Below are 26,964 nucleotides of genomic sequence, written 5' to 3'. Positions count from 1 at the left end.
TATTAGATATCCATAAGTAGTCATCTAAATCCTGTACTGATTAAAGCAGAAATTCTGTTCATTCACTCACAGTTACTCCCCAGTTATACTTACTTGGCTTAGACATAATTTAGTTCTCTACCCTAATTTATCTTTGTGGTATATGCTCAGTTACTAACTCTAATGTATTCATCCATCCACTAAGTTAGAATTTCTGGATCATTTCTTGTAATTCTTTTTCATGTCCACCAGAGAGCCTTCTGCAAAAATGGATGTTTGGTAGTAGTGAATTGGTTTTGTTTTTGGGTTTGTTTAGGGTAGAAAAGAAGTAACACAGATTTTGAAGTCAAAGAGGTCTGAATTAGATCTTGCCATTATTAGCTACTCAAATGCTCCATTTCCTCATCTATAAAAAGGATAATTAGAAAGGCTTCCCTGTGTGATTGTTGTGGAGAATAAGTGACATAATATATTCGAAAGAGACACTTAATATTCATTTCCCCTCTCAGTCTCCAAAAAAAAAAAAAAAAAAGCAAGGTTAGAGTCGTTCATGCAGCACTGCTCTTTTAGGTTTTTGTTCGGAACAAGCCTCTGAACCATATATATACAAATGCATAACTGACTATCGCCTAAGGACACACCAAAAGAGGTGAAATATCATTCCTTCATCATTAAATACTATGTTTTGTGGGGCGCCTGGGTGGCTCAGTTGGCTGAGCGTCTGACTTCGGCTCAGGTCATGATGTCGCGGTTTGTGGGTTCAAGCCCTGTGTTGGGCTCTGTGCTGACAGCTCAGAGCCTGGACCCTGCTTTGGATTCTCCCTCTCTCTCTGTCCCCCACCCCCACCCCCCCGCCCTCACACTCTGTCTCTCTCTCTCCTTCAAAAATAAATAAATATTTTAAAAAAATTTTTAAATACTATGTTTCGCTTAATATTTAACATATCTAATGACTATTTCCCCACTAACATAAAATTAATGGAAGTATAATCCAGTGCACTACATTAACTTATTCAACAAACATTAATGATCAGTGATTCAACAAACATTTTCTCCTCATTGCAAGACCTATAAAGAGCGCTAGGTATGGAGTTTGAACAAAACAGGACAAATAGATCTCTAATGCCACGGAGTTTCCCAAGTTACTTTCAGGGAATACCACCTAGAAGAAATTCTTGTGCCTATGGAGTGCAACTATTCAGTCAACAACAGGGTATGGAAAATTGCTTATGTCGGAGTGCCTGGGTGGTTCAGTTGGGTAAGTGTCTGACTTCTGCTCAGGTCATGATCTCACAGTTCCTGAGTTTGAGCCCCACATCAGGATCTCTGCTGTCAGCACAGAGCCCGCTTCAGATCCTCTGTCCCCCTCTCTTTCTGTACCTCCCTTCCTCTCTCTCTTAAAATAAATAAACATTAAAAAAAGAAAAAAGAAAATTGCTTATGTTAAATGCATAATGCTGAGGTCTGCAGTATCACTGCCAAACACCTATTTCTATTTTTTTAATACAAAGAAATGCTACAGTGAAATATACCACATGCAAAATATTAAAAAATGATCATGACCATTTTCCTCTGATGTACCAACAAATATTTTGGAAGAAGGAACTAAAAAAGCCATATTTTGTTTCAGATCAAATAAAAAAGATTTGAACAGATAAATGTATATATACACTTTTTTCAAAGATTCTTCAAGTTAATTTTGCAAGCATCCTCATTTTGTCTACTAAATTTCCAACCATTCATTGACTCTTGTATATCAGTGTCACAGGAGCACATAATAAATGTTGGAACGTCTGGATTCCAAATAAACACACTTGGATTTTAAAAAGGGCTTAATGGATATACTTTATTAAAATGGTGTTTTGAACACTGAGATATATGATTTAAGTCTGCTCACAATTACTCTAATACATACATTTAAAAGAATGGTCAAAGCAGCAATCATATCAACTCACTGGGAAAAGCACAAAGTACACCCAAGCAGCACTTTGGTTAAATTATAAAACAATGTACACAAGAGCACTTCAGCAGAAATTAAATTAATTCAGAACACATTAAGCTGCTAAATTTTGTACTGGCATCCAGTGGTAGAACCATGGTAGAATTCCATGGTTTCACAGCCCGGAACACTCAGTTGACCATCACTGGACCATTTCAACCATCTAACAACCAGTGGGAGCTGCCAGAGTCAGTCAGTCTCATTCCAGATGCCAAAAGCAACAGGCAGGTCATCACATTTGGCTTCTAAAGACATGACATTTTATTTCTGCTGAGGTCATCCAGATAAGTGAATCTCATGAATACAATAAAATGTAATCCAACCAAAATTTTATGTCGCTTTCTACAGACAAGGGTATGTGAACAACTGAAATGCTAAATTCAAACCCATGTTTGTATTTAACTGTTTGATGCTAAACTTTAACCATTCCTTCCCCTCACCCTGCCTTGGCTCATTTTCTTACTATCATATTACCATGAAATAAATCCTTGTCCTTTTTTAGAAAGGAAATTAAATGTCCTTTCTGATATTGAGGAGTTCACATAGGCCTAATCATTCTCTGCCAGGATTCTTAGACAAAAAAGAATCAAATTCCACTTTGAAAACATAATTTCTATTTAGATTATGTGCTAATAATTCTTCAATGCAAGTAATTTTTTTTTTTTTTATTTTGGAACTTGAGAAAAGTTCACATCGTAGAGTATAGAGATTCTAAACTGATCCCTTCAAAACTAATTTTTTTCAGAAAAAAATTCATAAGACTTTGAAGCACTTCAGAAACACAAAAATCTACAACAAATGAACAGTTGATAGAGAGCAGGACTGCATTTACTTGTGAATATACAAGGTACTTAAGAACTTATACTTGTGAAAAATCACAATGATTTTAAGCATATTTTGCCAAATAAATGTTGGCAAATAGTTTGGCAACACGTCTTATAAAGATGATTTATGTACTACACATAAATGAAAGGCAAACATAAATTACAATGGATTTAAATTTAATTACATTAATATAATCTGCATTATACCTACACCCACATGTTAATAACCACATAGCAAATTCACAGTTATAACTAAAAGACTATATTTAGAACAGTTCTTTTTTTTTCACTACTGTTTGCATAATTCCTTGTAATAGGCCTAGAAGCTGAAAACATGTAAGCTTATTATCTTTTGTGGATTATAATAATCTACAAATGATACTTTAACATTGTGGCTTGAAAAACAAACACCAATATGTTTTTATGCTTAAGAAAAGTTGACTGATTTCTGCTTTTTGGGTAAAGCAGAGCAAAGCCCACCCCAGACCAAGGCCGACACAGCCCTACAAATTTGTCTTTGTAAACCTGGCAATCCACCTCGATGAATCAGTGACTTCTGAGCTTGACGACATCACTCCCACTCTCAGTTTTTAAAGTAAAAGAGAGGAATAGTAATGTGAAGAATTCAAATCAGAAATGAAACCTACATTTTCAGAATGTCATTTTGTGCTTTAGAGTTTTCGTCTGCTTGTTACTTCCTAAGTTCTCCATAGTCCTAAATGACGCTTCTACATTTAGGTGCCGGGACCTAACTCAGCAAGAACAAGAAAGTTTTCCAGCTTTCTTAGCCTACTTTTGGTTCCTCACTTCCCAGACAATGAACAGAAGACTGTTTTCTTTCCTGTAATGTTCTTTACTTTTCACTAAGCTTCCTTGAAAATTAAAAAAAAAAAAATTCAAATATTTCTTTGTCACCTTTTTTATCAAAAGAAAATTCCTGATTAATATATGCAGGAAAACTCAAGATTTATTTTCTTCCATTCCCAAAAAGGTGAGAAGATGTGAATATTTATATTGGGCCCTCTTCCTTCTAACAAACCTTTAAATAAAACATAAAGACAGAAAAAAAACTCAACCATGAAAACCCAAAGTGAAAGGAATAGACTATATCAACTTGACCTTCTTGGTTTCTTTTTTTGTTGTTGGTTTCTACAACAAAACTCCACGCCATTCTTAACACTCAGCATTTTTATTACATCCTATTATTTTATTTGCACATTACCTAGAGCAATGTAGCTTCAAGATGCTAGTCTGCTTCTGTGTTTTCTGCATAATTTACCTGCCATAAAATATCTCTGCCATTTTCAATCTATTTCTTCACCTGCCAATAACCATTTGTTCTCCGCTATAAAGCTGTCCTCCGTCTGTCAAGAGCCCTTGCGATAAACATATTAATAATTTAAATCTCACTGGTGAAGGAGCTATGCAGGATTGTTCCCTTTAATTCTCTATTACTCCAAAATTTACATATGTACATACCTCCACACATATAACAAACTTACATTGTCTGCAAAATAAACTGCAGATATAATTTCAAACACGCATGTAGAGATTCACATTTTAACAGCAAACTTACATGCAGATATAGAGTTTTACATTCCTAAATTACACTAGCAAGCTGAAATATAGAATGCTTTAATGTTTTAGATTTATTCTTTGCTTTGAATCTTAGAAAGAAGCAAAAAGGAGACATAAACCTCACGCTCTCTCTCTCATATTATCAGACAATGTGGTATTATTTTTACTGACAAATTATCCAACTTGCTTATTCTATACAAAAGGTGATATAAACATACTACATATAAAACACAAAAAACAGAGTTAAAGATAACAAATGGAAACTTCATACAAAATACTGGATCCCATCAGTATTTAAGTTTGTATGGCTTTGACCAAAAGATTTGGCCTGTGCATACTCTTCTGATATAAAGAAGTAGTCTATGTATCTATATAACATTCTTAGCTACAGAAAAAGAGGCAATGAAGGGGGTTGGGGGGGAAGGGGGAAGACCAAGTGACACAGCTGACATTCATAACTGCACTGTTGTAAATATGCATACAATTTAGCAGCGCCATATTATCTGAATTAATGTCTTTTGCATTGTGAAATTTACCAGTAAGTGGTCCAGAATACAAAATATAGTCACACAGAACTCTGTTTTCACACTTACTCCTTGGTAGAACTATTGAAAATAAACACTTGCAGCTAACACATTGCAGAGCCGTCAAAATATCTACTAGTTTTGAAGAACTTGAAGGCAAGAATCTGTTCAAATGAAGAAAGAACAGAAATGATCAGACGAAACTCGTAGCTGCCTAAGAGTTTTAAAAATTAGAAATTTAACATTCAGCAAGTGCGTCAGAACCACTTTTCATTTGCTCACTCAACTTAAAGATTCACCACAGTTGAATTACACATATATTTATACTGAGTACATACAGTTGAACATAAATATAAGTTATTAATGAAAAACTACTATGTAAATGGTTACTTAGTTTACACTGACTTGTGTACTGATCTAGTGAGTCACAGAGGCATCCAGGCACAGCTGACTTGTTTGATCTAGTAAGTTTCTTGACATACTCAGTGAAAAACTGTTTCACAGAAATTCAAAGTCCCAGCAAGCAGTCACGCCCATCGTCCACTGGAGGCAAAGCTTCTGCTGAATGAGAAGTTGATTTTAGAGCTCTTGTATTTCCCCCAGGCACCAAAAGGCACTACTACTGCAGTACTGTTATCTTCAGTACCAAACTGTATTGCCTGCAAGGTTTGGCAGGAAGGAAGAGAAAAACACAGGAAATCAGAGTCCGTACAAAGAGAAATAATTGTTCCTCTACAAGGCTATAAACTCATTCAAAATATAGTTACTGGGGCAGCTGGTGGCTCAGTTGGTTACTCATCTGACTTTGGCTCAGGTCATGCTCTCACAGTTCGTGAGTTCAAGCCCTGCATCAGGCTCCATGCTGTCAGTGCAAAGCCTGCTTCGGATCTCTCTACCCCTCCCCTGCTGTTTCTCTCTCTCTGTTAAATTTTTTAAAAATGCGGTTACTAACCCAGATACTTCACAATGGTTTATGATTCATTCAACATGTATCAAGGTCCACACAGTTTATTAGATTGCACATAGAATAACAGATGATTCCCTCCCCCCCCAAACAACCATATTAACTATATCCCACTGTAGCAATTTTAGCAACAGAAATACCAAAAGGACTAAGGTACAAGATATACAGCTCTTGAAGAAAAATATAAAACATTTAGCACAAAGACTAATACAAGGTAAGAATTCAGTGTTAGCTTTTACCTGGCAATTCTGCTTCTAGGAATTTAGCCTAAAAATTAATACCCTAAGGAAATGGATGTGTATAAGATATAATGACAATAAAGTTTATTATGCTCCCTACAAAATGGAAAAGTGGCATAAACTAAATTTTCCTACAGTAGGAGAATTATAAATCAATTTTAGGGACTAATTCAAACAGGAAATGACATAGTCAGCATTGTAAGAAGTGCTTGGGATTATATTCAACAGCAAATGTATTTTAAAAGAATTCACAGCCTGAGGCCAAAACTGTGAAGGAAAGGGTTGATTAAAAATATCTGATATAAAAAGCATCAAAATATAAAAAAGTTTTACAAACAAATTGAAAGACAAAAATATATATACTTAACATATAGGAGGTTTTTAGAATAACTATGACAAAGACAAACATGTCTATAAAAGAATGGAAAACAGCTATCCACAGACAAGAAATACAATGGCTAACAAACCTGTGCAAATCGTTAGTTTCACTAACAAAGAAAAAAGATGCAAACCAAAAACATTAAAATTTGATTTTTTTTTTACCTATCAAATTGGCAAAAAACTATGACAAGAATTTGGAGAAACAAACTTTATAAACATGCTAGAGAAAAGTATAAATTGGAATATCATTTCTGGAGGGCAATTTGGCAAACTTAGTAAAAGTTCTAGATGGAGCGCCGGGGTAGGCTCGGTCGGTTAAGCATTCGATTCCTGATTTCGACTCAGGTCATGATCTCACGGTTTGTGGGTTTGAGCCCCAAGTCAGGCTCTGCACTGCTGTGGAGTCTGCTTGGGGTTCTTTCTCTCCCCGTCTCCATCTTTCTCTGCCCCTCTCCCTCTCAAAATAAATAAATAAACTTAAAAAAAAAAAAAGCTTTAGAATACATTGTATTCTTTTTGCCTAGCAATTTTAAGAACTTCACCTGAGAAAATAATACATGAAGGAAGCAGATATGCACAGAGATACAATAAGGTTTATACGGTGCTCCCCCCCACCCCCCATAAGATGGAAAAGTGAACATAAACTAAATTTGCTGATTAGGGGAACTAGTAAATGAATTATGGCACACAAATATAGTGGAATACCATGGAGTCATTAAAATATCACTACCTATGTGAATGAGAACACATGTATCTCAAAACAGGTAGGTGAAATTAGGAGAGAAGTGATCATCCATGGAATTGGGCCCATTTCTTTAATCTCATGAACACACATAGTAACCAAGAGAATAATTCATGCTCACCCGTCTATTTTCATGCAAATAAAAGTAAGGTATTTTTAAGTAAGGTTTCATGTCTTAATTACAAATATTAGCACATAAAAGCTTGGGCTAAATATGCCTTACTGGTTGCAAATGTAAGAATTGGGAAATGTAAAAAATAGCTGTTAAATTAAAGCATATCTCTAATGATTAAGCAATGGCTATAACTTAAAAGAGCTATTGAACCAAACAGAATATTAAACAGCACATGGAAATTTTGCATTTTCTTCATTGGGTATTACTGGATATTCCCAGTTTTAGCTCTGACACACTAACACATAACCTATCCATATACCTTTTTAAATTTGTTTTTTTTTTTTCACACACCCATTTTTAAAAACCAGAAGTTGCCTATGCTATAGTGTTCTTATACTGGATATTTATTTGGAACAGTTTAGTTTGGTCCAGTGGTTGAATTCAGAAGCTTAACTGGCTGGGTTTGAAGCCCAGTTCCACAACTTGATGGTTTTGTGATCTTGAATAAGTTACTTAACTTCTCAGCTTCTGTGCCTCAGTTTTCCTCATCTGTGATAAAGGATAATACTAGCTCTAGCCTCAGAAGGTTACTGTGAAGATTGCATGAGTTAAATATGTATGAACAGAAGAGTGTCTGACACATACTGATATTACTATTAACTATGATTATAATTTACTGCTGCTATTACTATCTTTTCCAGATGTGTACAAATCCAAAAAATAAACATAGCACATTCCTTGGCATACTAGTTTTACTTAACTATTTGGGAGAATTGTAAAAAAAAATTTTAATTGGAAATATTATGGAGTCAAGTGTAACATTCATTGTAATACTCAGGCTAAAACACGAAATTTCAAAGAAATCTCAAGCCTGTGGCAGCCCCTCCAGGCTGCACCAAGACCTGCATCTGGGTTGTTCTCTCCTCCTCTCCCCCACCACCCACAATTGGGACTTTCTAGCAGAAGCTTTGCTGTGTCACCTGTTCAATCACTGCATGGGCTGCTTCGTTGGGATCATGGCACTGATTGACAAAGTCACAAATCTCTTGACTGTTCACCATGAAGTTAATTCCATCTGTAGTGAGGACCAGGAAGCTGTCATCAGCGTGATGGAGCTGCAATCAGAACCAAATGCATAGACTCAGTCTTTGAATAACCTTCAAAATCCACAAAATTTTTTTTTGTTTGCTGAGTGGTCATCTGTGTTTAAAAGCTTCACATCCAGGCGAAGGGGCGCCTGGATGGCTCAGCTGGTTAAGCATCCGACTCTTGGTTTGGGTGCAGGTCATGATCTCACGCCTGGGGGGCCGTTCAAGCCCCGCATCGCGCTCTGCGCCAACAGCGCAGAGTCTGCTTGGGACTCTCTGTCTCCCTCTCTCTCTGTCCCTCCCTTGCTCACGCGCTCTTTCTCTGTCCAAAAAATAAACATTTTTTTTAAAAAGCTTCACAGTGAAAATGGAAGGCCTATAATTTGGACAAAATTAGCAACATTTAGCATCAACCACCAGGGACAAACCTAACGTTTACTTAGTATCACCACAAAGGAAGAAGCTAGATAGCCAAACGATGAGAGACAGCACATTGTAATGGTTGGGAGCACTATCTCTGGAGCCAGGCTCCCTGGATTTGAAATCTGCCTCTACTTTTTGGCCGGGCAAACACAGGTAAATTCACCCATGCTCTAGAGTTGTTTTCTCTGTAAAATGGGGTGGGGTAGCTATCCTGAACAGAGCCTGGCACAGAGTAAACCCTATGTAAGTATCTGTTTGACAAAATGAATACAAGTGAACTAACTAGAAGACAAGGAATCATTCAATTAACAATCATTCGCTGCCATTATTGGGAGCCTACACTATACTGTGCTAGGTACTAGCACATGCAGAGAGGGAAGTGTCAGCTCACAACTGGGTGTGTGTTAGGGGAAGTGTAGTGTAATGGAGGCACTGATTAGTAGCATACAAAAGATGTCAGAGAAACAGAGGTGGGGCGATTATTTCGTTTGGTGGAAAAGGGAAGTGAGGGTCACATTCCAAGTGGTGGTGACTGGATGATCACGTGTAGGGGAGGAAGGGCAGTAGAGCCATTCTACCAGGTGAATTCCAGTGCAGAGTGAAGCAAAACCAAACCTCACTTCATCGTACAGTAGGCCAGTATCTTATTTTATTTGAAAAGTTCATCTATCCTTCCATAAACTCCTCCTTTCAAAAGCCATGTTGGGGGCGGGGGGGTGCCTGGTGGCTCAGTTGGTTAAGCCTCCGACTTCGGCTCAGGTCATGATCTGGCGGTTCGTGAGATCGGGCCCACATTGGGTTCTGTGCTGACAGCATGACAATCCTGCTTCAGATTCTGTGTCTCTGTCTCTCTGCCCCTCCCCTGCTCATGCTCTGTCTCTCTCTCTCTCTCTCTCAAAAATAAATAAACATTGGTGCGCCTGGGTGGCTCAGTCAGTTAAGCGTCCGACTTCAGTTCAGGTCATGATCTCACGGTCCGTGGGTTCGAGCCCCGCGTCGGGCTCTATGCTGACAGCTCAGAGCCTGGAGCCTGTTTCAGATTCTGTGTCTCCCTCTTTCTCTGACCCTCCCCTGTTCATGCTCTCTCTCTGTCTCAAAAATAAATAAATGTTAAAAATAAAATAAATAAACAAATAAATAAACAAACATTAAAACAATTAAAAATAGGGGCGCCTGGGTGGCGCAGTCGGTTAAGCGTCCGACTTCAGCCCGGTCACGATCTCGCGGTCTGTGAGTTCGAGCCCCGCGTCAGGCTCTGGGCTGATGGCCCGGAGCCTGGAGCCTGTTTCTGATTCTGTGTCTCCCTCTCTCTCTGCCCCTCCCCTGTTCATGCTCTGTCTCTCTCTGTCCCAAAAATAAATAAAAAATGTTGAAAAAAAAAAAATTTAAAAAAACAATTAAAAATAAATAAATAAAATAAATTAAAATAAAACAAAACAAAAGTCATGTTGGTCAGGGGGCACCTGGTGACTCAGTTGATTAAGTGTCTGACTCTTGATTTCAGCTCAGGTCATGATCTCATGGTTTGTGAGATGGAGCCCTAGCTGGGGTTCTGAGCTGACAGCACTGAGCCTGCTTGGGATTCTCTCTCTCCCTCTCTCTCTGCCCCTCCTCCCCACACACTTGCTCTCTCTCTCTCTCTCTCTCTCTCTCTCAAAATAAATGAATAAGTTAAAAAAAAAAAACAAGTCATGTGGCTGCAATTAACAGCCACATGACTATGGCTTTCTTTCCTTCTAAGAAAGCTTGTAGCTGGGAACAATCCTGCATCCATTCTTTGCATACGTAGCAAATGTTTGCAGGTTCTTCGTTACCTTGACCCTCTTTGTTTCTGGTTCTGCTATCACACCGCTGGTTTTAAGATCCAAATCTCCAAGACTCCTTGTCATTGCAAGTCTGCCATTCACATGAGGCTGTCCCAAACTATTCCAAGCCACAAAGCCACCACATTTCTTGATCCTGGTCCAAGAAAAAAAAAAGGCTATGACATGATACCCCAGGAACGAAGGCATGGTTAAACTTAAGATGAAATCAGTTTAAAATTCGAGGTTACATTTCTATCTTGAACTATATAAACATGATCTTCACAGAATGATCAGTGGAGATGGTACCTTTCTTTTTCATCTTTTCTTTCTGGAGTATGGTCAATGGTCAGCTTCATGGATTTTCCTTTTCTACACAAAATAGCCCTGCTGTCCCCAACACTGGCTACAACCAGCTCAATACCGTCTCTCAACAGGGCTACCGTTGCAGTAGTCCCAGAAGTCAGAAGGGTTGCTGCAAACAGTATTAAAAAGAGGGTAAGTCAGTGACAGTCAAATGATTGGATATGGAATTTTTATTACAAAATAAAACACAGGCATGTTAAACTAACACTGAAATGTATCATTCTAACTTAACTAGAGGTATGCAAATAAAATGCAAATGAACTATGTAAGTAAGAGCATGCAGAGAAAGAAGTATTTAATTCATTAACAAGGCTCCATGCAAACAGAAAAAGTTGCTAACCTAATTTGGTAAAAAGTGCATCACTGTCTCCAAATGGCCTCTATATAAAGTAAAACTGACTTGAACATATAATAATTATGACAGCCTGTGTCTACGTCAGCTGTCAGGATTAAAAGTATTTTAATGAAACTGGTTAATACAGCAGGATTACTTTTAGGTATGAGCCCATTCAGGCAAGCTGACTTTTCTATAATCTATGCACTCAGAAGATTTTCTCTTCCATTTCTTACTCCTATCCAGTGAAAGTATTACCGGTTAATAAGCTAAGCAAGAATGCCAAGGGCATACCATCTGCTCTTAAAGTGCTGTATTTTATATTCTTTCCTTTTACAATGGTTCTAATATTATAAATGTTCACCAAAAAATCCTAAAACAGTTAAAGGTTCACATTCTTTTCTACTTATCTTTGTCCTTCACACACATGAAACAAAGTTACAGCCATCATTATATTAGGAAAGTATGGGAGGGCGGAGAATGAAGTTCATTCTAGCTTCCCATATGCTTCCTTGGAGTTCACATTTAATTTTCCCTGACCAAAATCAAAATTAAATGTTACTTGGCCTGAGGTCGTCATTGTTTCCTTCATCCAGTCCAAACTGCATTTTTGCATCTTTCTTTGATTTATTCGAACAGTGTCTGCCCTACTTTCTTTATCATTTGTTACAAATTTTGAAGGTGCATTGAGCCTTGCCAAAAGTGAGAATAAGGGAAAAGTGAAATTAAGGGCTAAAAAGTAAAGCATACTGGAAGAAACTGAAAAAGACAACTTATTTAAAGCAGGTATTATCTTCAATAACATGGTTAATTCTTTAAAGCATCTACATAAAATACTCAGGTGATCATCCAAAGATGTCTTCTACAAAAGTAGGTTTAGGAAAAATGAAGTGCTACTGATTTGACTGCATAAGGCTCAATCTTACCGATTTTTTTTTTCAAAAAGACAATTTAAAAAATTTCATCAGTAATGCATTTTGGAAGGATATATATATACTTATATACATATATATTTATTCCAATTGGTACATTAAAATGCCTGCTTTAATCAGAGAAGTAAAATGGAAAAAACATTAATAAACCCTACTTAATCTTTTATATCCATGCTCAATCTACTTTCTCGAGAAATAGCATTTATAGTTGCACTATCTTCCCATTTATCTTTTGATTTTGGAACTGTTGTGCAAGGTAATATCTCTGCAATGCTAAAACATATTACATATTTGTCACTGTATAACGTAAATGTCTTAGCATAAGTATCAGTGATGTTTACATTATAAAAGTTAACTTCTGAGTTTCCCAAAACATTATGTGATGCAATCTTCACAGTTTCACTACTGTGATTTTTTTCCAATGATGGGAAGAGCCAGGAAGAGAACACAGGCATTTACTTAGATGCTACCTGTCCAGGGAACTTAGTATTCCTCTCCTTTGTCTAAATGGTCAGCAGCAGCTGTTTTAAAAAGTGGTTTTTAATTAGTTACATCAAAAGAGTTAAAATTTCATAAATAAAAACTTCCAAGTTTAGCTGTTTAGGATTCTATTGTAATTCATGGCTCTGCCCCTTAGGAATTTAAAAGAGCTTGATTTTAAGGGCACCTGGGTGGCTCAGTTGATTGAGCATGCTCAGGTCACGATCTCACAACTCGTGAGTTCGAGCCCTACTGTCCGCACGGAGCCACCTTCAGATCCTCTGTCCCCCTCTCTTTCTGTCCCTCCACTGCTCTCTCTCTCTCTCTCTCTCTCACACACACACAAATAAAAGAGCTTGAGTTTTTACCATCCCATCTTTACAGTTCCAAAATCCCAGATTTATGGGAAAGTTTTCAAAACTGACTGTTGATTCTGGCTTGCTAAGCATCTAAGAAGTAAATATTAAATAAGCATTTATTTAATTTAACATTTAACATGGAAGTAAAAAGTCTCACTTTTGCCCTAACAACAGAACTATGAAACTAAGACATCTGTCAATAAGGTCTTAACACTCACTGGACATTTCCTACTGCAAGTCATCTCAACTAATGGGACAGAGAGGATGTGGGAACCTTCCAGTAGTCCAGGCTAGGAACCGCTGGACTCCTTCACCTGGGACAAAATTAAGCAGATCTCTCTTTCCACTGAAGCCCAGCATATAGTGTCCACGGGCTCCAGGTCTAGAGCTGCTGACCGGGCACAGTTCTCTGCCACAAATAACACGCACAGAGGCAAATAGGAAATTCACCCAGGAATTGTGCTCAAACATTACAAACCTGCAACACAGGGGAGGACAGAGAAAGAGCTGCAAAATAAGGGCAAGGGTTTTTATTTTGGTAGAAATTTCACTAGCAAATTATATAATATTCCAGGAGATGCCAAATCAGCGATTCCAAGACTCAGTTTGCCTAAATTGATGGTATTTTGTAGTTGAGTCTATTTTTTCATCAGAGTAAAAGTTCTCAGTTTTACAGCTTCCCAAGGCAGGAAAAACTATATACAAACACATGTATGCAAAACACATATGTTGTATAACACAGTCACACATCTATATACTCATTCTCTCTCTCTCTCTCTCTCTCTCTCTCTCTCTCACACACACACACACACACACATGCACGCACACACACACACACACACTTCAACAGTCCTGAAAAATAAATCAGTACCTTTACTGAGTTGAAAGAAAAAAAAAACAAAAAAAACAAAAAAACCTGTCAATTTGTTTTGTGCTAATATCAGAACGGTCCCAATAACTAACAGGAAAATTCATGGGAATAGCAGTGAATAATTTGATTCTGACAATTTAGAGAGGATGTGAACTACAGTATACCACCAAATTAACTGGGATTTAAATTTGTATCAGGAAGGAATCAAAGCACCTCCTATACCAAGATACAAGAAGTACCATATTTGTTAATGAGGCTTGATGCATTGTTTTGGAATAGAATGATTAATTAAAATTCCTTGTTTGAATATAGGCTAGTGAGGCTCTTGAGTGCTAATGCATGTTTATAAGTTCATGTAATTCATAAAATGGGTATTTCTGCAGCTCTCTCTTTTCCCCGGTGTTGCAGGTCAACATATCAAAAGAAAAATGATCAAGATTTTGAATGGCAACATAAGAGTAAAAGCTGTACTTTTCAAAGTATAACCCCCCTGGCAATTACTGTTTATTGTGTAAACAATTATCTGTATAAACCAATACACTTTCAATATTTATTAAACATGGGTGTTCTGGACATGTATGACTCACGAACACCAAAATCAAAGTAATGAGCTGAAGCAGTAACAGCACAGTAAGTATCTCTTCCACATTGTCCCTATTGTTTTTCCTTTTGGCTGCCCTCAGTGTGAGAAGGGTAGTCAAAAAACCGCCTTTCTAACACTGGTTATTTTGTAGAGATCAGATAATGTGAAGAGCACGGAAGTTTCCAGTGGAACTCATGATGCTATCACCAACATCTCACACTCTGAAATCAGAGCAAGACTTCTCTTTCTGATTCATTTGTCTCTTGGGGAGCTTTGCGGCTTTCAAACCTTATGCAATCTAGAAACCCTTGGAAGAGTTTATAGGACATACAATATATAATCTTAGTTTTCTACCATCCCATTTGTTTTAAGTGATAGTTTGTTCATAAACAGTAGAGTAATGGGATATCATTTGAATTTACTGCCTGGTTTCATTAATTGTAGTAATATATATAACTGGCATGAATTACAAAACATTTAAAGACGATGATGAAATTAGCTTCATAAATAAGGGTGATTTCAAAATGTGTCAACAACAGATCAATAAAAAGAGCCAGCAAATTTGTAAGGTCAAGATTCTTGCAGTTTCTTCATAGGTGGCACTCTGATTTTATTCTCCTCAAACCACCCCACTTTAAACTGAAATAGTAACTATTTTTTTTTAATTTTTTTAATGTTTATTATTTTTGAGATAGAGACAGAGACCAAGCAGGGAAGGGGCAGAGAGAGAGGGAGACACAGAATCAGAAGCAGGCTCCAGGTTCTGAGCTGTCAGCACAGAGCCCGATGCGGGGCTCGAACTCGCAGACTGCGGGATCATGACCTGAGCCGTAGTCAGCCGCCCAACTGACTGAGCCACCCAGGCGCCCCGAAATAGTAACTATTTTAAATGCTAATGGGATAATTGGAAGCACTTTATGCAGATGTGACAGCTTTGGACCAAAGTATTGAAAAGAGGAAAATGTTTTACGTTCACTTTATTTCTTTTACTTCCCCTCCAGAACGCTAATATAGTACAATTTAGGGGTACTTCTCCCATTTATACCCCCAAATTCCACCATTAGTGATTCATTCCTAGGTTTTAACCTGTCTCTTTTCAGGCTCCCCTTACTTAAAATTCAAATCCACCCAGGAGTGATAATTCATTAAAACATATATGTTATATTAATAATTTGGTTAAATCGGCTCCAGGATAATCAAAGAATAAATTATAATAACTTTGGTGAGTGGGGTGCCTGAATGGCTCAGTTGCTTAAGCATCTGACTTGGGCTCAGGTCACAATCTCATGGTTGGTGACTTCAAGACCTGCATTGGGCTCCGTGCTGACAGGTCAGAGACTAGAGCCTGCTTGTGATTCTGTATCTCCCTCTCTCTCTGCCCCTTCCCCTCACACTCTGTCCTTGTCAAAAAAAAAAAAAAAAAAAAAAGAATAAACATTAAAAAATACTTTAAAACATAACTTTGGTGAGAAAGAGCAGGCATGAAGATCAGTTCAGTCCAAATAATCATTGAGTGCCTTCCAGATTCTGTACAGGGTGTTTGTTGAGCACTGGAGATTCAAAATGAGTAAGCCATGGTCCCTACCTTTAAGCTGCTCATTGGAAGTGTTCAAGGACAGGAAATGGGACTGATGCTGATAGAAAAGGTAAAAGCAACTGGAGGGGGCAAACTGCACTTACTTCACCATTTTATTTTATTTAACTAGCCCTGGGTCCTAATATAACTTTGCTAAAAGGAATATTATCCACTCTTATAATACTGGTACCGCTTCAGTTCTTACTAAAAACCAAAACTAAAGTGTTTTAAAGAATAACTTTGAAATCTGAAACGAGGTATGTTCTTTTAATACACAAATGGAAAAGTTAAACAACTTACAGCGTTCTGTCTTTCAGTGGTTTTAACATATTTGATAAAACGGGCCCCAAATATCAAAAGGCAATTTTTAGCAAGGTTGAAAGCCTTGACAACTTACTACGAATAAATCTCAAAGTTGTTTTCAAAATACTTATTTAAACACACACACACACACACCAAGTGATCTATAGGAATACATATAAAACGAGATTTAAGAACAACAATGTCACAGTAGACCCCTTTCTTTTAGCAGCACACTAGGTATCATTCTGTTGTGCCCCATTATACTTGCAAACAAATAAATGGCCATTAAACAAAAGTAAATTTTAAAATATCTTATGAAAGGTCTGAGATAATTAACTCAAAGCATAGGATGGATGAACTCAGTTAAATAAATACAGTTTAAATTTCTTATTCAAAATTAATTATATTTTTATGATTAATTTCTTTGCACAACTGTTTATGAGTAAGGCACCTTTAGAAAGTTTCTTTTAAGGTAGGCAAGTTAAACAAATTCTTTCCCTAAGTTCAAAATGCTCTTTAATTATATTTATTATTTAATAAATGAGAGGGCTCCTCTCATCTTTTGCACCGAATCTATCAGTTTTAAGCATCTTTGTCAATTAGATCCTTCATAGAAGGGCTGACTGCACCCATAAAGGGTTAATGTTTTGACTGTGGGCCACATTCCCAGGATAAACTTGTCTGCCTCTGAAAACCTTGCCCAGCAGGCTACCTGTTTACAGAACAGCCAGGATACCCACTTGCACTACAGCCAGCAAACATTGTGGTGTGAGATACAGCCAACCTGGTAATGGATGAAACAAAGGCACACCAATATTCAGAGTTATAAAGATAAAACTATAACTGTTTTAATGTTCTCTTACATGTTGTTATCCATCAGGGACAAGAGCTAAATCTTCTACCTAAAATGTACCTTCTCTCAACCTCTCTTTTCAAAAGTAAGGAGCCAGCTGGAAGGGAAAAAGTCCAAAGGCATGAAGAAGAGAAAATGGTCCAAGTCAATCTACCAATGAGAAAATAAATCCCTGAACAAAGAGAGTGGAATCTAATGCTTTTCCAAGAAGTACGATGATGGTAAGGTTCTCAAAAAAGGGCAGGAAAAATCTCGTAAGATGGCAAATAGAGCCATCCTAGTCATCTTCTGTACGCTTTATCAATAAACATGCCCATGAGAGAGGCCACTGTGGGTGCCAGGAAAATCCCAGCCCTCACTCTGCAACTGGCCTTATCTGCAATTTGAGGAGAATTTCCATCCCTATGCTCTCTCACTGAAAATTGTGAAATGTTATTTCTATGATGCTTTGACTTCCTTTAAATAAAAAGATGAACCAAACACTGATTAATATTGCATGATTCGCTTTCAAATCAGTTATGAGGTCTGTATGTGTACATTTACATGATCACTGCAGAAGTTTTCAAGATTATCTTTATGAGCAAAAGATTTTAGGGCCAGCTAACTAGAAAACACTAGCTACATTTTTCTGAATGCTTTTGATAAATTTAGTCAAAATCAGAAACATTTTACTTTCCAAATTTAAGGATAGCACACAAACTTTTAAATTGAGCTGACATGCCCTTGTGTTTAACAGATAAAAACAAAAATATCACTATTTACCACAAAGCTGCAAGAGCAGGCTTTTTCAGAAATGGGAGAGGGGCACCTGGGTGGCTCAGTTAGCTAAGCATCTGACTTTGGCTCAGGTCATAGTATTGCAGTTGGTGAGTTCGAGCCCTGTGTCCAGCTTTGTGCTGTCAGCTCAGAACCTGAAGCCTGTTCAGATTCTGTGTCTCCTCTCTCTCTGCCCCTCCCTGCTCATGTTCTGTTTCTCTCTCTCTCTCAAAAAATGAATAAGCATTAAAATAAAAAAGTGGGAGAACACAGATCTTTCTTCTAATTAAAGAAAGTAGTGCATATTAGCCATTGTCTTTTCTTATTTAGGACCAGTTAGTAATTTTTTCTTATCTTCTACCTGGCTAAACAAGACTACCCAATAGTGTATTTCAGTACTTGCTCATCAGATTCATCTAAAAAAACAAAAACAGTAAACCCTCTCATAGTATGGACCTTTTATCCATTAAAAGAACAAAGTTTAAAAATCTTAAATCTTTTTAAAATTTAAATTCAATATCAGAACCATTTTAGAGCTTCAATTTTTGAAAATGTCTCCAATATACTTCATTTAAAAGTGAGGTGCTAACATTACCTTGGATTCCAAACAGCATTTAAATTTATCCCTTATATAAAATCACTTTCAACATAAGCATCCTTACAAATAAATTTACATTAAAATTCCCACCCCTAAAGGGTTTAAGTTGTTTCCTCTGTACTAGACATTCCCCAGGCCCCTACAGAATGTGATTGTTTTACTTACCATCAGCAGACAGGTGGGCATGCCTTGCAAAGGCTTTATCTATTTCTAGAAAAGCCAAGGTCAATACAGTTTCCAAGTTCTTCTCCTTAGGAAGCAAATCCCTTGGTGGGGAGAAAAAAAGAGTCCCAAAGAATCATTTTTTAATAGGTTTCTCTTCTTCCTCTAGCTAGCTGACTAGCTATTATTCCATATAAGGGACCTTCATGGTTCACCTTTCAGATGGACTCTTAAAATCCACAGATTAACAAATCAAATTAGGAAATAACTAAGCACAGACATAAGCCTTTAAGAACGGTAAAATGTAAGTCCAAGTCTTAATCCTTAAAAGATTAATCTAATCCTCTCTATCCACAACCCTGAGAGGTCAAGAGTTCTTTCATATTAAATTAAGCCACGGAGTTCAACATATGAATAAATCAACTGATGAGCAGCATGAATAACTAAACACAGGAAGACAAGAAATAGTCACATGTTCTCCCCCTTTTAATTCAAGCAGTAGTGTGATCCCCTAAAATACATTAATAATAACTGCAATAAATAAACTATTTAAAGACCTCCAAAACAGCCTCGTTAAATGCATTTTCCTCATACTAATGCCAATCATTTAAAGCTATTCTTAACAAATATTCAAAGCTATTCATACCATTTGCAAGAATAATTACCATTTATTGAAGTACTATATGCCATGCACTGGTAGGAGTTAAGTGCTTCTCATGGCACATGAGATCATGTACTTTATGCTAACTCACTTGAAATGATCACAAATCAAGGGCTGTTGATTCTGGTCAATGGCCTCACCAGAGGAGTTGTTAAAACATACATTGCCTCGGGGCACCTGGGGGGCTCAGTCAGTTAAGCATCTGACTTCAGCTCACGTCATGATCTCACGGTCCATGAGTTCAAGCCCCCCATTGGGCTCTCTGCTGTCAGTGTGGAGGCTGCCTCCGATCCCCTGTCCCCCTCTCTTCGGGCCTCTCTCTCTCTCAAAAATAAATAAACTTTAAAAAAAGAAACATACACTGCCGAAATGGTAATAGCCATCAACCATCAGTTATAAGTGGCATGCTTAAGCTACTGTTTGTTCTTAAAGCAACACAATGGAACCACTCAAATAACTAGGTTAATAGTGAATGTTTCAGCCAAAAGCTTAAAGTTTAAACATGAAGTACAAAGCAAACTGCAAAGTGAAGAATTGAGTCATTGTACGTACATGATGCATTTCTCCATGTGGGTGTGACAGAAATCAGCGGCGGCAGGTCCTCCGTGTCCATCATACACGGCAAAGTACAGGACCTCATCGGTCAGCTGAGCGCTGTCAAACCGGTCTTCGTTCTCTTTCCGCCTGCCAATATGCGAGGCGCAGCCTACATTTTCCAAGCTGATTTTGGGAATCGGCTTGCCATACTTAATGCTGGGCGGCAGCAGAATCGGCTCATCAATGCGGTTATCCCAGATCCCAAAATTGTCCCAGGTGGCTGGACGCCCACTGCCATCTGGGTCAAACCGCGAACACCTAGGCTCTGAAGTGGAGCTGTGGCACGTGGGCGTCACCCGCCGGTCGTCCTGCAGAAGGCGGGAGCTCAGCAGCACTCTCCTCCTCACGTGGTTCCCGCCACTTCTGACCAAAGTAATTAAGGCAGCTGTTGACATAACTCAACTCCAGAGGACTCGGGAATGAGGGAAAGGTCGGTAGAACAATAATGGAATGTCTTCAAGAAAAATGATGCGACTGAGGACACACAGAGAGAGAGAGAGATGCAATAGAGAGACAGAGACTCCATCAGTAACTTCATATATAACTGATATATCATTGGATATTACCAACATGTAAGGCCATAAAGAATATGGCACCTAACAGCCTGCTCCTAAGAATAGCAGATGGAAAACGAACTGATTTGCCTACCCCTTTCACAGTGTTTAAATTCTATTAAAATGTGCCAATGTATATATATCATATAGAACGTGTTTCTCAAACTTTAACCTACAGTCACCTGGGGAACTTGTTCAAATGCAGGTTCTGGGGGTGCCTGGGTGGCTCAGTCAGTTACCAGTCCGACTCTTGACTTTGGCTCCGGCAGTGATCTCACCTTTTTGGGTGTTTGAGCCCCACATAGGGCTCTGTACTGACCGCATGGAGCCTGCTCGGGATTCTCTCTTTCTCCCTCTCTCTCTCTGCCCCTCCCCCACTTGTGCACAGCTGCACACAAATATATACACTTAAAAAAAAGTAAATAAAATGCAGATTCTGATTTAGTCTGTCCAGGGCGGAGCCTGAGATTCTGCATTTCAAGACAGTAAGCTGCTGACCCAGCAGGCCCATACTTTGAGTAGCAACAATATAGAACACGGGTGTGAGTGAATAGTCTTCCTTCATTAATTCCATTGCTCTGAAGAAAAGGTAGGGGCAAATGTTAACAACAACAAAGTCTCTTAAGGGGGAAAGAAATAAGAAAAGTAACTGGTTAATAGAATAGTTATGACAGCTCTGTACTCAGAATGCCCAAGTTTTAGCAAAGACACAATTTAGGATCTAAATTCCATTTTCTTTGAAGATTTGTCAGCTTACTAAATTTCACATACTTTATTACTATGGTTAATGTAGAATGGTTCATGCAAACACTCCCAGAGGCTCCAGCATAAGCCATTTCTGATGTGTGTGATCGCTGGGACTGAAGAGAACCACGTTTGTGACTTAAAAGCAACTGATTTATTCATTTACACTACAGCTGCAGGTTTCCTCTCTACAAGCCCAGCAGCCCAGCCCTTCCAAGTACCGCCTGCTGACTGCTGCAGCAGGAGACAGCACCTGACACTAGACTATGTTTCTTTGAAACGATTACTCTGCACCCCATTTCTGGACTCTGTCCCAAAGTTGAATCCAAAGGCCTCCCCTGGGTGTTGTCAGGGGGAATTCCTACACTCCTGAAGGAAGGGCAGTGTTTCTGGCAGTTTTCCATACAAATAAGGTCCTAAATAAGAATTCAACTCCACAGTACTTTGTTCTGTTCCTTTACGTATTAGAAACCAACTTGAAAAGATTTTATAATGCTGGTGCAGGGTATACAGGTATTATATTATTCTCAGTTGTATGTTTGAATTATTTCACAATAAAAAGTGAACTTGAAAAACTGTATCTCAGCAAAAGCACAAACAAAAACACACTCACAAAGCCCAATTTGAGTGAACCCATAAGTAAATGCATTAGAGATTTCAAACAATCATTTTCAAATACATTTTTGGAAATCAGTCTAGCTCTGTATCAGAACAGCCATTACTCCTTTCATTAAATAAAACAGTAGAAGGAAAGGATGAGTTTCCAAAGAGCGCCCTTGATATCTAGGGCCCAGTGAACAATATATGAGCCCTGCCTCCACAGAATTTAGAATAAAGATGGCCTCCCAAAGAATTAATGTATCATGAAAGACTTAGGAGACCATTCCTTCTTGGCCTTTTAGTTAATATCTTTTAGTACAAAAGACCAAAACTCACTTTTTTATGACAATATTAGGGGTGGAATAGACATAGTATCTCTGGTTATTAAGTATCAAAGAGAAACAACACATTATATTACCAAAAAGAAGTGTTTATAAAGATAATGACTTGTGAAGAAATTTCAGGCTGTATTACAATCTACTCTAGAGAACTAAGTACTGATTACTGATAGAGATAAGTCACAGAGCAGCTTTATACCACATAGAAAAAAATAAAACGTTTAAAAAATAAACTTTTAAAATAAAAATTTTAATAAAAATGTGTTAGAAACCATTCACATTTGAAGAGTGCACCAGAAATTAGTGAAGTACTATTCTTTTTTCTTTCAAACTGAGGTATAACTGACAACACAACATTATATTAGTTCCAGGTGCACAATATAAGGAGTCTATTTTTGTATAAACAAGTAGTATTCTTTTGGCTTCAATCTGAAATCATGCGTGCCATATTTGGCCTTGGGCTATTTTGTAGTTGTTCACCTACTTTAAACAAGAGTTCTAGATTTAGAAACAAATACTGAATAAATTTTTTTACAGCTTTTCTAGGTTGCTCTTGTCTTTCCTCTCTCTCTCTCCTCCAAAACTCAAAAAATAAAACAGAGCTGCATTTTAGCAGGAAACAAATATCAACTAGAAACACTTAAGAGTGAAGTAAAATGCAAGTTGGGCAGTTTCTTTAAGCCTGCATGGACTAAAATCAATCATCAACCTGGCCTCCTTCCTCATTTATTCTTTGCACAATCATCTCAGAAAGTAAGCAGAATAGTCATAAGAAATCATTTATTTTATAAGGAATACTATTAGCAGCGATGACATGTGAACCAGATATATAGCTGGTTTACAAAACTAGGTCAGCACCACTTATGCAAGCAGGTGACATTGCATATTTCCAATGCAATAGAACTAAATCATTTAATCTCTATATTCCTTGGGAAACAATTCAAAGAAGACCTGTATTCCCAAGCTAAATAATGACTTTGAATTAAACCAGCACATCAGGAAAAGTTTCCTCCAGAAATTCAAAAAGTAATCAGCCATTAGCTGCCCCCAGTTCCCCAGATGCCCATGGAAATGACTACACCTTGACTAGCAGACAAAAGAGTATAATTTATGATGTGAAAAAAAAAACAACCCCAAAATCTGAAAAAAAAAAAGGCATCAGTGTTCTTCATAACAAAAAGAATGGAGAACTGACAAACACCTAAGAGATATTTTTATTATTTGTCAGCTCAGCAATTATAAATTCGCATGCATTTATCATTCTGCAAACTAAAAAAGTTTTTCAGGAATCCTTTATGTCAATCTCTCAGTCAGAAGTCAGGACCAGCTTATATTTTTATAAACCATTTTAACATTCATATTCAAGCTTTGAAAGTAAAAGTCATCCAAAAGAGTCAAAGGGCAGAAGTAATTCTGCTTGAAAGCCATCTAAAGACAAAAATGTCAGAGCAAAAGTTAAAGAGCACAAGAACACATTACCCACACATCATATTCTACTAGCCAAAATAAAATGTAAAAACTATGCTAAGCAAGAAAATAAAGAACTTGGCTGGAATTCTAGTGACAGAACAGGTTATACATAACAGCAACCTGAACTATATTGATAGTCATATACCAAAAGAAAAAAGAAAATGGATAATCTTCCCTCTAGACCAAACTTTGCCATAATTCCTTTTTATTTCCCAATCAAAACAAAAATGCATGACCCACAGATTTACTTTAATCACATAATTTTTTTAAGAGTGTGAGTATGCACACACACAGAAACCCAATATAGTCTACATATTGTCAATAAAGAAATGCCAAAAAGTTTTCTGTTTTCATCATTTTCACAATGACTTTTGTGACCGAGACTTCTCCATCTTCCTCTTTAATGCTTTAATGGCTTAATCTGATACTTTAAAGTCCTGACATATGGGGGCAACTGGGTGGCTCAATCAGTTAAGCATCCGACTTTGGCTCAGGTCATGATCTCCCAGTTCATGGGTTTGAACCCCACGTTGGGCTCTGTGCTGACAGCTCAGAGCCTGGAGCCTGCTTCAGATTCTATGTCTTCTTCTCTCACTGCCCCTCCCTTGCTCACACTCTGTCTCTCTCATTGAATAAACATTTAAAAAAAATTTGTTTTAAGTCCTGACATAGAACTCTTTGCCCAGTGAAAAATGTTGGCACTTGGTTTAACAATTCTCACTAGCAGGAGGGATTCTCAGCAAAGAGGTTTAAGTTGGAAATTCGCTGTGAGACCACGGGAGTAGACAGAGATTCTGCATGAGCACACTGCTGAAAACCCACACCCTGAAAGTAGGAAATCTCAGGTGAAATGCATCAGGAAGGAAAAAAAAAAATGCATTTGGTTTGTAGTAAACTTTTGAAGTACATACTTGATTTAAAGATAAAAGGTGGTGAAGAAAAGCCACATATACAGCTATAAAATTGCTATGCCAATTGTACATTTTCATCTCACTCCCATTTTATTATCCCTCAATGGTTTAAACACCTCAGAGCTGTCCAAATTTATTTTTGGAAAAAGAGAGACATTCACTATCTCTGGCAGGAGGGTGCATTTGGGAATTTAAACAGTTTAAACGGTTTAAACTGTTGACTGCTGAAAGCAGGTCAAAAGGGCAATTTATGGTTGTAGCTTTAAGCACATGCCAAAATTATTCAGGTCTTCTAAGGTTCAGTTTACAGAAAGGTGTTTAGATCTATCCCTCCAGCAAAAATATTTTAGAAAGTATTCATATTTGTCCATTATAAAGCAGCATTCAGGTATCTTTACATCAGTAACTTCCACAAATGAAACACAAGGTAATTTTAGCATTCTCAAAGCCAATATTTCTTTTGTCTACTTTTTTAAAGACAACCACTGCCACCCAATACATTCAAATGGTATGGAAACTTCCAGAAAGTATTTCAGGAAATGTGGACTCCAATACCTTCTTTATCAGTACTCTGTAGGGGAAAGGAAAAGAAACTGTAATAGTCTACATGAGGGAAACAACAACAACAAAAAACCCCAAAGGATTCCCCTTAGGTTTGATGTGAACATGTTTGGATGTGTGAATAGAGGAAAGAACGTGGGAGTAGTGAAAAGTATTCAATGTTCTAATTCCATATATCTTTTAAAACATCTTAGTTAATGTGGATACAACTCACAGACCACATTCCAAACCTGTACCTTTACACTTCATTTAAGAATTTTCCTTTATATTCTATACTACATCAACAGCACCTCTCCTCTCGTCTTTCCGCTTCTTTAAGATTCCAGTCAAGGGAGGTGCCTGTGTTGATCGTCAATAGAAAGTGACTAAGGTTGCAAGAAAAAAAATTAGTACTCACTACTCAAAAATTATAACTGTTTTATTACCCAGTGGTGCATCTGTTCTTCTCCTCTAATACCACGACACCACTACTCTTTTTTCAAGGTCATTATAATTTGTCACTTTAGTCACTCCATCTGAAACCGACGACAATCTCATTCCTCCTCCGCACTGGAGGAGGATGGGTGCAAAGGGCTGAAGAGGCCTTGCTGCTCATTTTCAGTCTGAAGCTCAGAAAAGCCGGTGGAGCTTTAGAGACTCCAAATTCCCCGTCTATTTTCACCGGAGTCTGGTCTTTGTCGCCTCCTATGAAATCTCTAATCTACAATAAAGCGGCTGCTAAAAAAGACACCACCAGCCACAAGGCCTCTCCTGGCAAAGCAAAACCCACATCCTCAGATCGACAGCAACCAGTTGTCTACAACCTGCTCTATTCTGGTCTCCTGAAACGCTCACCCTTGGACAGTTCAGAATCCTGGGCTCGCGGGTAGCCAGTGTGATACACCTCAGGAAGCACACCCTCCCGCCCGCGCAGCTTTGCAGATGGTTGCGCTCACCCCAGCACCTTCCGCCGCCCGGTCTCCGCCTCCCTATCACCCTCGCCCCGCACAGATCCTGGATGTCTCCACGTCACCCTCACCCCGGCAGCATGTGCAGCGACGATGCGGGGCTGACCCCTGCAGCATCCTAGAATCCGGGGTTCGAGCAGGGTGACTGGGAGCTTAGCTACAGGGAAACGCGAACGCGCAGCCTCCGCCCTTTCCACCATCCAGTCCATGGTCTCTCCTTCCTCCCAACCTTGTCCCACTCCACTCGCTTGGGTGGCGCCTGCAGCTTGCAGTCAAGTTCAAGGCCGAGCGCGGGTTTCTCAGCAGAAAACGCCTGCTGCCCGCCGTGAAGCCCGAGTGGGCCCAGCCGGGACATGCTACTCATGACCTCCAAAGGGAAGAACGTGGTGCACAGAGAACCCAGACACTGCTTGTCAGACTGGGGGATTCAAATCTACATTTCCCCTCCCCTCCCTGACGAACCCTTCGTTTACTCTCCATTCCACGGACCGGGAGCGGTGGGATGTGACCCTGCCCATAAATAATATCATAAACTGTTAGAAATAAATGAAGTGCACTCTCTAGGCTCTTACCTCGCGATGGCAATGTCCCTGGAAATTTTCTAATTAGTTAACGGAGGGCGGGGAAGGGGCTTTCCTGGTAGGAAAATAAGATTGCCTTCCCCGATGTTTCTGATTTCTGGAGCAAGCAGCTAGAACAGCCACTGGCCCTCCTGCTGGAAAATCTCGAGAATTTTTCTCCTGCAGGGAA

The 26,964-nt window shown here is 38.3% G+C and overlaps 1 protein-coding gene across 2 annotated transcripts; it reads right to left on the bottom strand.

The window, feature by feature from the left end:
• Nucleotides 1–1,798: 1,798 nt before the first annotated feature.
• PPM1K (protein phosphatase, Mg2+/Mn2+ dependent 1K) lies at nucleotides 1,799–26,964 on the bottom strand. Of its 2 annotated transcripts, XR_007151725.1 has the most exons (8): nucleotides 26,787–26,964; nucleotides 20,045–20,563; nucleotides 18,835–18,935; nucleotides 10,968–11,133; nucleotides 10,671–10,815; nucleotides 8,326–8,460; nucleotides 5,310–5,563; nucleotides 1,799–5,068 (listed from the first exon to the last, which is right to left on the bottom strand). XR_007151725.1 is itself a non-coding variant. In XM_047856991.1 (7 exons), the coding sequence occupies exons 2-7, from the start codon at nucleotides 20,482–20,484 to the stop codon at nucleotides 5,432–5,434; spliced, it is 1,119 nt and encodes a 372-aa protein (XP_047712947.1). In that variant the 5' UTR covers nucleotides 20,485–20,563; nucleotides 26,787–26,964; the 3' UTR covers nucleotides 1,799–5,431. The 2 variants fall into 2 exon arrangements, 1 of the variants encoding a protein (XP_047712947.1); XM_047856991.1 differs by having other exon boundaries at nucleotides 1,799–5,563.

This window comes from Prionailurus viverrinus, chromosome B1 (assembly GCF_022837055.1).
Source record: "Prionailurus viverrinus isolate Anna chromosome B1, UM_Priviv_1.0, whole genome shotgun sequence".
NCBI lineage: Eukaryota > Metazoa > Chordata > Mammalia > Carnivora > Felidae > Prionailurus > Prionailurus viverrinus.
Note: the sequence above shows the minus strand (reverse complement) of the source record. Positions and strands in the feature narration are given on the sequence as shown.